Here is a 14,363-nt window from a genome sequence, read left to right on the forward strand (position 1 = left end):
AACTCTGTAAGGTATACACACAGTGCATACATAGATACAGAAAAACAAATACAATTACAATAAACACATAATACATACAATCAACAAGAGATCTGCCTGAAGCTTCTAAAAACTTATACATTTTGGGTACATAGTACATTCAGATTTCAGTATTTTACTGGTCAAAAAAAATAACTTTTAAGAAACGCTAATGCAAAAAGCTAATGAAATATTTAAGTTATAACTCACTTTGTGATGAACTGGCAGGTGACAAGGCAGCTGGAGAAAGCATGCTGACTTGATTGAGATCCACAGATGACTTCCGAGAAAGACTTGGTGGCTTGGAAGCAGGAGGAGGAGTTGGAGATTTAAGAAAGCTGCTGGCCTGTTGCGGTGTAAAATAGTTACCTAGAAGAATACAAAAGTTATTTTCCACACTTATAATTCAAAATTCTGTGAGTTATGTCAAAATATGAGTAAAGTTTAAAAAATAGATAATGACTGTATGACGTTTCTTACTCAAGATGAGAGAAAAATAAAGAATGTGATACCTGAAGAACTATTTCCTGAGCTTGAGGGGAGTTTGATGGGTGGAGGTCGGTGTTTTACTCCCTTCCCCAAAACTGAAGACTGAACTGACACAGTCTCGGGCTGCTGAGAAACAGGGACATTAAATATACTTGTTAAAATTAAGTTCAAATCAGAAATTCATAAACTAATCCCACCACAGCTTCTGGATGAGAACACACAATTTAAAACTCTCCAAAGTATGCTTAGTGTTATAGGTTGGGTATTATAAGCATTACAAAAAAATATAATTTTGCATAAGGCTATCCATGAGATAAATTACAGTATACATACAGGATGAAGGAAAGATTTCTAAGTAGGTGGAGACAAAGACTTTGAGGGAGAAGGGCAGAAAGGTATACTGAAGGCAAAGCTTCCATTCTTAAATCTTTTTCAGGAAAATAATAATTGATGAGGCCGGGTGATTAGTATACACAGGTGTTCATTATACTTTTCTCTCTACTTTTGTGTATATTTGAAAATTTCCATTATATAAAGTTACATAGTAAATAATACCCCCATCCCTCAAAAAATAGTCCTTAACATTTCTTATATTCCTTGATTAACGATTAGGCACAAAAAAGTAGCAGTGCAAAAAATTAGGTGCATAAAAGTAACCAAACACACTTCTGTTTCTTTCCCTGGAGAAAGTTGACTTAAGCTGGCTGAGCCACTGGAGCTGTGTGACATTTTGACTGGACATTTGGCTTCATTCTGGACCAACTCCTGGTACTGATTGACTACCCTGGAATATCAGGAGTAAACAAGTAAGGATTAGTTAACTGTTTTAAACATAAATTTACAGGCAATAAATAGTAACTACTAATAAAAGAATTTCCATCAAAATTAACACAAAAACCTCAAATTAGACAATTTAACTGTGTGCCAGAAGTATATTCTTTTAATCTTTTCAATGACAAGCTAATGCTCAAAACGTTTTGCTAATTAACAATCGAAACATAAACATACACATCTTCCTTTTAATACAGATATTGCACAGATTACTTAACCAATAAGCAGACAAAGAAATTACCCATTACCTTTTACCCACATTCTGATTAAAGTACTATTTTAGGAATTGTCTTCCTTAGCTACCACAGATATGTATTTACTTATTTAAAATAAACTATATTTTAAACATTATTCTTTTAAACATTAATTAAACAAAATCCTTTTTTTCCTAATTCTATAAAAAAAATCCTAGTAATAGCTAAGGTATAACAAAAAAGTTGTGACTCCTAGTGGAGTACTCCCTTATCCTATAAAAATGAAGTTTTTCACATCCATCCAGATTAAAGATAAAGACACAAATCAAATATTTTTACCTCTCAGCATCAGTCTTTGATCCAATAATAAACCTGAAATGTTTAAGAAAGAGAAAAGTATTAGGTTAAGAGTAGTGTTAAAGAGCCCTGGGATTACTTTTGAAGGCTTCCATATTTTAGTGATTGTAGTTTTATAAAAGGAGTCAAATCTACTGAGATATTCCAAAAAAAAAAATATTTTTAAAATACATTTAAACTTATGAAGCAATGACCAAGTTTTGCATGCATTATAAAATAATCCTGTGAATAATTTGGTTGATTTAATTTAAGGGAGATGTAGTTTTGCACAAAACTTATGTGTCAAAACAAAATCTGGGCTGAAAGTTACCAAATACTATACATCCTTGCAAGTGTCTGCCCTACAGTACAATTCACTGGACTGCTGTGTGCAAGGCCTCTGGCCTTCCTCTCACTTTAACCTTTGATTTTTGTCATTATTAATGTCTACAGAGCAGATCTTAGAAGAGATTTTAGACAAGGAAGGTAGTTTATTGCCAATTCAATAAAATGTCTTTACCAAATCCTTTTAAAAAATTTGACATTTATATGATTTCTTAACAGATTAAAGTAGTGAGTTTGTTTATTTTTTAATTACCAATTTGAATGGTCATCTGTGGAGGAGCTGAAATATAAAATGTAAAAAAAAGAAAAAACTTGGTTAATGCAGCTCAAACTTTAATTTCATAGTTATTAACTCAAGTAATTTATGAATATGGAGGAATGACTGGAAGTAATAAATCATGCAGCATTTTTGCAGCAACTCCCTGACATAAAGGCAAAAAATTCAATTCTTGTTAGATTTAATCAGTTGGGTTTTGAACTGATTTTTTTTTAATTGAAAAAAAAGAGTATCTATTATTTTCTTGTGTTTGAGAAAAGTTAATAGTTTAAAATGACCAATGTATGTCTTTAAGGGGAAGATTTTTTAAAATACAGGTAATCAAAACATGTGACCTTTCTACATAGTATTCAACAAAAGAAACTGCTAATGTGAAAAATTACCTAACGATTCCGTAACAAACTATTTCTTACCATTGACTTTTATTTAGATACTGGTGAGGTTGTTCTTTATAATTCATCTTTCTGTTATAGTTTCAATTAGTATCTTGTGTTAAAAGCAAAGACTTTATAAACAATTTAACATAGGCCTGGTCCCTGCTTTTTTTTCTGTTGAGCTCCTCTTCTTTGTAGTTTCTTCTATTTGAAACAGCATCAACTTCATTGAAAAACTAATAAACTAACAATAAAAACAAAACTAACTACTATTAGCTTGTACTAAATGTATGTAGTCCATAAGTTTTGGAAAATCAAATATATATATGTACATGTATGTATAGACACATAAATGCTACATATATACATCAAATTAATATAAATATATAGAGATTTCTACAGCCAATAACTACATTAAGCGCAGAGTCTTTGTCCTTACATGCAGTACCACAATACCAAGTATCTTTAATAGCTTCATCATTTATAGTGAACTTGCTTCCTACTTAAACAAACTACTTCTTGGAAAAACTTCATGTTCCCAGGATGCAGTCATAATGAGTAAGAGGGGTATCAATGGCATACCGTTCAAAGCAAGTATGAAAATATTTATACCACAGATGTTTAAAAATATATCATTATTATTTTAAATAACTCTTGGACAACATGGTAACTGTAATTTAGGTTTACTTATGTCCACTCACAAATCTAACTGGAGTACTTAACTAACAAATGAATCCTCAAAGGGAAACTTTTACTCATTAATGGTTCATCAACAGTTGCTGAATAAATTCTGATGCCTAATTTTGTCAATTACATGTATTTAACAGAACTCACTGGGATGGAGACATCTGGCTGTCATTTTCTTCATCTTCTTTACATGGCTGTATTTTGCCATAGTAAAGTGGATCACCAAGTGACTGCAAAATGGTCAGCTTTGTTTTCTGATACTGATTACCAGCTTCACATTCAAATACATAATCATCTTTTACATCCTGAAAAAGACAGAACACCCCAGATAAGCACCTTCTTCAGTAAATACATAATCAAAATTAACAAAATAAATGACATATTAACTTGTATTGGGCAATAAGAAGACATAGCATTTTGGTTATAGACCTGTTTAACACTTCTGAGAGAATAAAGACTAGGACTCTTTTTTACATAGCACTTTAAGAATGAAGAGTTCCAAATAGTTAACCAAGCCCAAGTGAAATATGGCAGAATTTCATATGGACATATGAATGCAAATACTAAATACTAAAAAGATAAAACTTCATTATGCAACCAAAAGAGAAGAATGCAGTATTACATTAAAATTGCCCTTTATAATGGAAACCATACTTTATGAAAAACAAAACACCTGTTTTTTCCTTTAATTCACTAAACCCCCAATACGTCCTTTAAATTAAAAAAAAAAAAAAAAAAATCCTGGGCACTTCATGTTTAATAAATTCAGATCCCAGATTAGAAACTGCTTTATTAGAAAGGAGACTGCTGTAGTGATTACTTACATGGGCTGGCCAGACTGTTGGTTGTGAGTCATCAGATTTGATGGACTTTTCCACTTTAGCGTATTTCTCCACCTAAACAATCAAATCGATAGACAGCAGATGTAATGGAATCAGTATTGTGACGAAAAGAGAAAAACCTAAGTAACTCAACAATGTAGTTTCAAGCACAAAAATTCCTGACTCGCTAATACCACCAACTATTTATGCTTGGTTCAAAACTCTCCTGATACGTTAAGCTTGACCAACTGGTTTTAAAAACAAAACAAAATCAGAATCTCTTTTGTCATTAAATAGGTATAACAAACACAGCTGCTTTTTTGGACAGTGCCTCTTCTTTTTATTCCATAAATTGGTATCACAGTCATCCTTTAGCAAAGTTGGAATGTCAGAGAGATCAGGAGCAGGATCTTTTCCTTTGCTGGACTTGAAGGAAACAGGAGTTGTCATGTAACAGTGGGGACAACACTGGAGGAAGACTAGGGAAGTTACGTATTAAAGTTGGTAAGATTTTTGTGAACCTTTTCCATTTTCTAGTAAGATAATGACCACATATTCTGTATTATCTCCTACTAGTCTGTGTGAATCAAATATACTCATTTTACTGGCAACCATGATCTTAAGAGTAAATCAGACTCCCCTGGGAACTTGGTAAAATTTCAGATTTCCATGTCCTTCCCCTGAAGACCTGACTCCACTGGAAGGTCTGAAGTGGAGCCTGAAATCTATATTTCACTGGTATTCTAGATGAGTCTTCTAATCGATTCCGACTGAAAATCTTTGTATTCGGGTTTTGTTACTCAAAGTAGGCTGTGGACCCCAGTTATCATGCAACTTGGGAGCCTGGCAAAACTGCAGCATCTCAGGCGCTAGCCCATACCTGCTGAATTAAAATCTGCATTTTAACAAGCAAGCCAGGTGACTAGGATGTATATTAAAGTTTGAGAAGCACTGCTTTAGATATCCAATCTACCCTTCAAAGCTAAATTCCACCTTTTGGGATTTACACTAATATCTCTTCTCAAGCAGCATTCCGTCAGAAAACACAGAAGTTATCAAAAAAAACGTGGCTTATTCCCTTGAGTTGTATATAGTGCAATTCTGATGGTTTTGGCTTTGTACTTTTCACAAATTCTTCTTCTAATCTAAAAAATATAACAATAGTACATGTGCCAGCCTATGAAGGATACAGAAGAAAAGTAAACACCTATTAAAATAACTAACCAATTGTGGAACCAGAAAAGACCCTGAATAGCCAAAGCAATCTTGAAAAAGCAAACCAAAGCAGGAGGCATCACAATCCTGGGCTTCAAACCATATTACGAAGCTGTAATCATCAAGAGAGTATGGTACTGGCCCAAGAACAGACATTCAGATCAATGGAACAGAATAGAGAACCCAGATATGGACCCACAAACACATGGCCAACTAATCTTTGACAAAGCAGGAAAGAATATCCAATGGAATAAAGACAGTCTCTTCAGCAAGTGGTGCTGGGAAAACTGGACAGCAACATGCAGAAGAATGAACCTGGACCACTTTCTTACACCGTACACAAAAATAAACTCAAAATGGATGAAAAACCTAAATGTAAGACAAGAAGCCATCAGAATTCTTGAGGAGAAAGCAGGCAAAAACCTCTTTCATCGTGGCCACAGCAACTTCTTACTCAACACGTCTCCGGAGGCAAGGGAAACAAAAACAAAAGTGAACTACTGGGACCTCATCAAAATAAAAAGCTTCTGCACAGCGAAGGAAACAATCAGCAAAACTAAAAGGCAACCGATAGAATGAGAGAAGATATTTGCAAACGACATATCAGATAAAGGGTTAGTACCCAAAATCTATAAAGAACTTATCAAACTCAACCCAAAAAAAACATATAATCCAGTGAAGAAATGGGCAAAAGACATGAACAGACACTTCTCCAAAGAAGACATCCAGATGGCCAACTGACACATGAAAAAATGCTCAACATCACTCATCATCAGGGAAATATAAATCAAAACCACAATGAGATACCACCTCACACCTGTCAGAATGGCTAACATTAACAACTCAGACAACAACAGACGTTGGCGAGGATGTGAAGAGAATCTCTTTTGCATTGTTGGTGGGAATGCTAGCTGGTACAGCCACTCTGGAAAACAGTATAGAGGTTCCTCAAAAAATTAAAAATAGAACTACCCTACAATCCAGCAATTGCACTACTAGGTATTTATCTAAGGGATACAGGTATGCTGTTTTGAAGGGACACATGCACCCCAATGTGTATAGCAGCACTAGCAACAATAGTCAAACTATGGAAAGAGCCCAAATGTCCATTGATGGATGACTGAATAAAGAAAATAATGTGGTATATATACACAATGGAGTATTACTCAGCAAACAAAAAAAAAAATGAAATCTTGCCATTTGCAACTATGTGGACGGAACTAGAGGGTATTATGCTAAGCGATATTAAAGACAAATATCATATGACTTCACTCATATGAGGACTTTAAGACACAGAACAGATGAACACAAGGGAAAGGAAGCAAAATATAAAAACAGGGAGAGGAATGAAACATAAGACACTCTTAAATATAGAGAACAAACACACGGTTACTGGAGGGATTGTGGGAGGGGGGATGGGCTAAATGGGTAAGGGGCATTAAGGAATCTACCCCTGAAATCACTGTTACACTATATGCTAACTTGGATGTAAGTTTAAAAAATAAAATTCAATTCAACTAAAAAAATAAAAATAAAAAATAAAAAAATAAAATAACTAACCAATTGTAAAATTGAGTGAATAACAAAAAGTAACACAGAAGAAATAGGAAAGTGAAAAATATGAGACCAGTCCTCAAAAGATCTTTTTCATGTTTTTTATCATTAATAGTTCATGGTTATTATGGATCAGTAGAGAACACCATCCAAAGTTCCTAATTTGACCACTTCTCCAATATTAATTTTTAAATTTAACCAATTTGAGAAAAGGAGCATTATCAGGAAATTATAATGAAGTATTATGAAAAAAGACACATTAAATGCATATTATTGCGCTTTTCCCATGGTTCAAAATTCTTTGGTTGTTATTCCTAAACACAGGCCTTCTACAGCAATACACAGAACGTATTAAGGGGCTACATTCTTACACGTTAATGTGAAAGAATATTCTAAAATATTCTAAAAACGAGCAATTGGTTAAAAAAATCATTATTTTGTTTTTAAAACAAATAAGAGTCTTCGTTTTTCCAAAGTATCAGTTGCTATTAAACTTAGGAATCTTGTATGAAAATAAATGCAATTCATGAACTGACTTACATCCACTTCGGAAGGTATGGCCAAATTACAGGGACTCCGTTTCCACATATCTACACACTGAAAAATTAAAAACAGTATTAAAAATGCTGAAAAATTCAAAATGAGCAAGGTTTTTGAAATAATAAGCTTCATTTAAAAAACACACTTACATTTCCTGCTTTAGAAATCTTGAGGTCATAATGTTGACCTGCTTTTCTTTCCTTCCTTTTTTGTAAGAAATCAAGTAATTTTAGCTGAGGCGGAGGTGGACAATGAGAGAGATCCTGCTGTCGATTCAGAGACGACCTGGAATACCTCTTGAAACACCTGAAATATAAAGAGTTGAAAATAAAAGAAACTCAGAATAAATCTGGGTTTAAATCAGTAAGCATTATAATATAATTAAATCACCACTATCACTTATCAAACACAGTCCCAGGCACTGGCAAAATAAAAATGAACAAGACAAAATTCCTGCTACCATGGAGCTGATAGTCCAGAGGAAAAAGACATTCACAATTAAACAGATAATTTCAGAGAGCATTGGTCAGGAGGGGGGAAAAAAAAAGAAAAAAAAGAAGACAGGATACTGCAGTGAGTCAGTGATAGAGAGTGCAGCAGCAGGTAAGAGAAAGGAAGGACTAGACTCCTTGAAGAAACGATGTGTGAGCTGAGACATAAATGGCAAGAAAGAACCAGATACGGTAAGATCAGGGAATGAGTATTTGAAACAGAGAGAAAAATTAAAAAAAAAAAAAAATTAAAAACTTACTTTGTTTTAAAAACAGAAATAGGTATGATTAGAGCATGAGGGTACACATAATAGATGAGGTCAGAGAGTGAAGCAGGGGTCTTGCAGATCAATGGTAATGTGTTTAGATTTAATGCGAAGTACAATGGGACGCTTTCATGGAAATTTAAGCAAGTGGTGGCATAATCTGCTTTGAAGTTTTTAAAAGATTATTCCAATTTGCTTATGTGGCAAACAGACCAAAAGGGAGCAAAGGTGGTAGCAGGAAGATCAAATAGAAATTTACTACAGAAGTCAGGATAATGCCGACTTTAAAATTTGGCAGTGGGGCATGGAGATGTGAAGATACAAGGAGACTTTAGAGAACTGCTGACAGATCTTATATAGACTTATTTTACTATTTCTGAAACTGTACCTTTTCCTTAGCATATATTGTTTACATAGTAAACTAAGGAGTTTAGAAAATGGGTATGTTTTTGAACTCTTAAGATGACCCAAAATGGGCAACTCAAACAATTGTTAACCTAATGATAAACCAATTATAACTGTGATCCAAGTTAATATGCATTCTTTTATTAAGTAGAAAAGATAGCTAAAACATGTAAAGAACAAATTACCACGTTATAAAAAGGTATTTAATCACAAACTGGTATTTTATCAGATGTCAAAAATAAATTATGAATTGTTTCTTTAAAAGCAATATTAACAAAACAAACAGGTTACTGGTAATTAGTAATAAAGAAATTATTCTGTTTATACTTGTGTCTTTTCAGCCTGTTTTTGGTAAAGACTCTAAACTTACAGGAAGCTTGTCCTTTCACAAAATGCAGAGAATGCATCACTCCTATATAAAGCAGACAGTAGTTAAAAACAGTAATGCACAAAAAATGTAACTTAAGGCCATAAAAATCCTATTTAAAAAAAAGTCACAGCACTTATATATATACTTTAGAGAGAAAAGATACCATAAACAGCAAATTTTATTTTTTTAATTAATGTATTTATTTTAATGTTTATTTATTTTTGAAGGAGAGAGAGAGAGAGACAGACAGGGTGTGAACGGGGGAGGAGCAGAGACAGAATCTGAAGCAGGCTCAGGCTCTGAGCTGTCAGCACAGAGCCCAACACAGGGCTCAAACCCACGAGCCACAAGATTATGACCTGAATCGAAGTTGGACACTTAATTCACTGAGCCACCCAGGTGCCCCCATAAATAGCAAAATTTAAAGCTAATTGTCTAGGAGCATCTTTTGGTTTACCCATCTACAAAGGCAATTACCGTTTCATGGGGCGCGTGTTCATCTTTTGCTTGTTATAAAGCAGTCTATTTGCAGTACAGGTTACTGCTATGGAAGGATCAAGACACAGTGGTTCAGCTGTAGCTAGGATCAGTTGGCTCTCAAGCAAGAGTTTATCTTCCTAAAATGTATAACATATGTCAGTACCAGATTTAAGTTTTTCAAATCATACATATTTCTTAATCTAGAAATATTCCTTGGGAACTCTATGTACTACCATAAAACACAGTATTTCACGTCACAACTTTGCAGACTTCAGAAACTTGACAGCATAATGAAATTATTAATGGAAATTCAGTAATTTGTAGTGTACAAAATGGTCAAGTTGTAAGAATGCCTATTCACTGATTCAATAAATATTTACTGAGCACCTACTATGTGTTAGCCTCTGTTCTAAGAGTTGAGGATCAAGTAGTGAACAGATTAAATCATCTGCTCCCACAAAGCTTACAAGATCACGATGAATCATAGAATTTTTAATAACCATCCTATTCAATACTCAGCTTAACTTCATTACAAGAATAAAAATGATTACACTAATACTGTGTAAACTCTATATTCCCAATTCCAAAACGTATACAGGTGCTCTACAGGTTTTACTTACTGTTTTTTTTTCTTTTTTTGACTTAATCAGTGAAATGTTTTAACAGCAACAACTAAGTATTTTACAGTCAAATGAGTCAATTAATATTACTGCTGAATAAGGATTTTTGCAAAGAAAGAAACACTGCTTCTTTCAACAGTTCAACTTATTATGGATATTTTCAAATGTACACAAAAGGAGAAGTGTAGTGACATCCATGTACCAACACTCAATTTCATTTAACAACCGCCCCTTAACTTTTTATGCTTTTGTTTTGCTGGAGTAATTTAAAATACATCTTTGATGTTGTATTGTTTCATCTCAAAATACTTCAGCATGCATTGCTAACTGATAAGGACCTCTAACATCCAGTCTGGATTTAAATGTCCCATTACCTCAAGAGTGTATTTTTAGTTGGTTTGTTTGAATTTGAACTCAAACTCTACACTTTGTATTGGGTTTTTATCTTTTAAACATCTTACTTTGTTGTGTAATGATCACTTCTTCTCCCACGTTTTTCCCTTTTCTCATGTAATTGATTTGTTGGATTTGACCCAATTACTTCCTGGCTGACTATCTCCACACTGTGTCATTTAAGTTTCTCTTATTTCCCCAATTCCATATACACTGTTAGATCTAGAAGCTGAATTTAATTCTGGTTCTATTTTTTTAGACAAGAATTCTTTATTGGTATTGTTATATACTTTCTCTTGCATCACACCAGGAGAAACACAATGACTGTCCCATTTTTACACCAATGGGGTCAGTCAGATCTCTGCATTATAAAATTTCCCATGAACCTATAATCTAATGGCTTTTACACCTAAGAGTTAACCTGTCTAGATTAAGACTTCCAAATTGATACTTTAAAAAGTCCATCATTTATTTCTTCTGTATCTATTAGCAGGAATTCTTTTTTTTTCCTTTCTCTACTGAGGCTGTATATGTGCTATGTAGTTGGGAGTGTCAACCTTTCAATTGTGGTAAGATTACCCATCAAGCAGGAATGCCGTGGAGCCTACGCCAACATCTAACAGTTGAGATATCAATAATACCTATAATATGTGAAATCACAAGTAGAAATTTCTATTTGGAATCCTTAATTACAAAAGCACCATTTATATGTACCTCATGCAAAGAAATTAAATTTTTCACCAATATCAGAAATGTTAATGCTAAATTATCTTTTATACTTCCTGATTCTTACTGGAACCCACTTAAACAGATCATTATTGAAGCATATTTGAATGTATTATATTCTCAAAAGTTAACTCTAAACTCATGTTTATAAGAAAGCAAATTAAGAAAATAAACTTTGGCGCAGAGAGGCAGGTGGTTATTTTTCCAAGACAGGAACTATGCATCTACCTATAGGCGATCTCCCCTACTAACATTTACTCTTTACCAGGATAAATCTGTCTGTTCTCTCTCTTTTCTGTTGAGGTGTAACGGACATAGAACATATTTTCAGGAGCACAAGTAATTTGATACTCCTGTACACTGAAAATTGATCACCACCCTAAGTCTAGTTAACAGGTTTCATTACCCACAGCTACAAATTTTTTTTTTCTTGTGAAAACTTTTAAGATCTAATTTTCCTAAAGAACTTTTTAATCTTAGTTATTCTTTGGCCACCTAACATACAGTTCATACAAGAAAAGCAGAGTAAAATGCTACAGACTTTCCCTTTATTCATCTTCAGAATAAGAAACTGATACCCTTGGGGCGCCTGGGTGGCTCAGTCGGTTAAGTGGCCGACTACGGCTCAGGTCACGATCTCGCGGTCCGTGAGTTCGAGCCCCGCGTCGGGCTCTGTGCTGACAGCTCAGAGCCTGGAGCCTGTTTCAGATTCTGTGTCTCCCTCTCTCTGACCCTCCCCTGTTCATGCTCTGTCTCTCCCTGTCTCAAAAGTAAATAAAACGTTAAAAAAAAAAAAAAAATTAAAAAAAAAAAAAAAGAAACTGATACCCTAGCAACATCTGATGGTGGCCAATGATTTTAATCCTGTTTTGAATATTCTTTCAATAGCTTTTAACCTTGTAAAGATTATAGCCCAAATTAAAACACACTTGACAGTTACTGACAACTCATAACCGTATTTTGCAGATAATTTTCATTATTGATATTTTCTTTGGTTTAGTAACTATTCCTCTCTATAGCAGCAAAGAAATAAGCAAACACTATTGTGAGTTAGCACCTCATATATACTGAGTGAGCACTGGAGAGTTACTGGCTATTCTCAAGGGTAACAGAGTTCCCCCAGTGCTGCAACTGGTACGAATGGCAAAGACAGGGTAAGCTCGCTTTAGAATCCTAGACTATGGAAAATCAGAATCCACTTGTATCCATGGTATAAAAGAATTTTTTTTCTTCTGTTTGAGAGGGCATAAAAAACTGAATTTCACATATTGGGCAGCTCAGGTCAGCCTGACCCTATTTCACCATGGTCCTAAAGCAAATGGGATTGAACTGCTTAGTTCTTTGAAGAATTACTGCATGGATGATGAGACCCTTGATTTCTTTTTTTTTTTTTTTAGTTTATTTTTTTGAAAGATAGAGAGCAAGCAGTGGAGGGGCAGAGAGAGAGAGGGAGACAGAACCCCAAGCAGGCTTCATGCTGTCAGCACAGAGCCAGATATAGGGCTTAAACCCACATAGTGTGGGATCATGACTTGAGCCAAAGTCAAGAGTCGGATGCTTAACCAGCTGAGCCACCCAGGCACCCCAACAGACCCCTGATTTCTAAAGCTCATTAAAGAATCCCAAAATTTACTCATGAATAAAATTACAAATAAAATATCTTTCGCTTTACTTCTTAAGTATTATTCCATCCTGTATTTTCCCTGTTTGGAATTAAAAAACAACTAACCTGGGTCCATTTATGGTTATCACTTGTTATTGAATGCACATCACAGATTAAAGTCTAAAGGAAATAAAAGTTTTAAAAAACACATTAATGTACAAACATATGAAGATACTTAATAAAACTCCAAATAAAATCGAAAATACATTTTTCTTTTTAAAGATTGTATTTTATTAAAAACATTTTTTTAAATGTTTATTTTTGAGAGAGTGCGAGTGAGGGAGGGGCAGACGAAGTGGGGAACAGAGGATCCAAAGCAGGTCCTGTGCTGATACCAGTGAGCCCAATGTGGGGCTCGAACTCACAACTGCAGAGACTGGGGACCTGAGCCAAAGTTGGATGCTCAACTGACCAAGCCACCCAGGTGCACTTCAAAAATTTTATTTTTATTTTTTTAAATTTTTTTTAACATTTATTTATTTTTGAGACAGAGAGGGACAGAGCATGAACAGGGGAGGGTCAGAGAGAGGGAGACACAGAATCCGAAACAGGCTCCAGGCTCTGAGCTGTCAGCACAGAGCGTGACGCGGGGCTCGAACTCATGGACCGCGAGATCATGACCCGAGATGAAGTCGGCCGCTTAACCGACTGAGCCACCCAGGCGTCCCCAAAGATTTTATTTTTAACTAATTTCTATATCCAACATGGGGGCTCACATTTGCAACCCCAAGATCAAGTCTCACACATTCCACTGACTGAGTCAGCCAGGCACTCCTAAAATAGTTAAACATTCCTTACCTGCATTGTTGGACGTAAAAGAATATGCCTACTTTGGTAACCAGGAGATTTCATATTACTGGACTGCCTGTAGTCACGTATTTCTGCTATGACACATCCGCAATGAAAAATATTAACCTGTTTTGAGTGAAAATATTTAAGTAAATCTCATTTTTCAAAAGCCTACAGAAGTCTGCTTATATTGAATGTTTCGAGTTCTTTACATGCTTATGCAATACTTCTAGCCACTCACATACTCTAAAGTGGACTTCCTTGATGGATTTACCATTATATAAATTTTTCCAAGGAATTATTTTATGTTCATCATTATGACTCAACAAGCAGTTTCAAGTTGTTTAATGGTTTCTTAGTTATAGATTGGGTTTTGACATTTATATACTATTAATATTACAAATCACTGGAAATGCTATTCTTGACGCTCACTGGCTGTTATACTTTGCTAACTCTGTCATTGTTACCAAGTTTGTCTT

At 34.6% G+C, this 14,363-nt stretch overlaps 1 protein-coding gene across 16 annotated transcripts in view; it reads right to left on the reverse strand.

Moving 5' to 3' along the window:
• Positions 1-14,363, reverse strand: part of SUPT20H (SPT20 homolog, SAGA complex component) — a 43,569-nt gene that overhangs the window by 15,218 nt on the left and 13,988 nt on the right. For 13 of the 16 annotated variants that reach the window (XM_049646827.1, XM_049646831.1, XM_049646834.1 and 10 more), the window contains 12 exons: positions 13,894-14,010; positions 13,162-13,215; positions 9,691-9,830; positions 7,831-7,987; positions 7,682-7,738; positions 4,376-4,447; positions 3,699-3,856; positions 2,467-2,493; positions 1,872-1,904; positions 1,174-1,291; positions 531-633; positions 229-387 (listed from right to left, as the gene is read on the reverse strand). In XM_049646827.1, coding sequence (XP_049502784.1) covers positions 229-387; positions 531-633; positions 1,174-1,291; positions 1,872-1,904; positions 2,467-2,493; positions 3,699-3,856; positions 4,376-4,447; positions 7,682-7,738; positions 7,831-7,987; positions 9,691-9,830; positions 13,162-13,215; positions 13,894-14,010 — 1,195 coding nt within the window. The remainder of the gene's footprint in view (positions 1-228; positions 388-530; positions 634-1,173; positions 1,292-1,871; positions 1,905-2,466; positions 2,494-3,698; positions 3,857-4,375; positions 4,448-7,681; positions 7,739-7,830; positions 7,988-9,690; positions 9,831-13,161; positions 13,216-13,893; positions 14,011-14,363) is intronic. The other 3 variants (XM_049646829.1, XM_049646832.1, XM_049646830.1) reach the window with 3 other exon arrangements.

Source organism: Panthera uncia (assembly GCF_023721935.1).
Source record: "Panthera uncia isolate 11264 chromosome A1 unlocalized genomic scaffold, Puncia_PCG_1.0 HiC_scaffold_16, whole genome shotgun sequence".
Taxonomy (NCBI): Eukaryota; Metazoa; Chordata; class Mammalia; order Carnivora; family Felidae; genus Panthera; species Panthera uncia.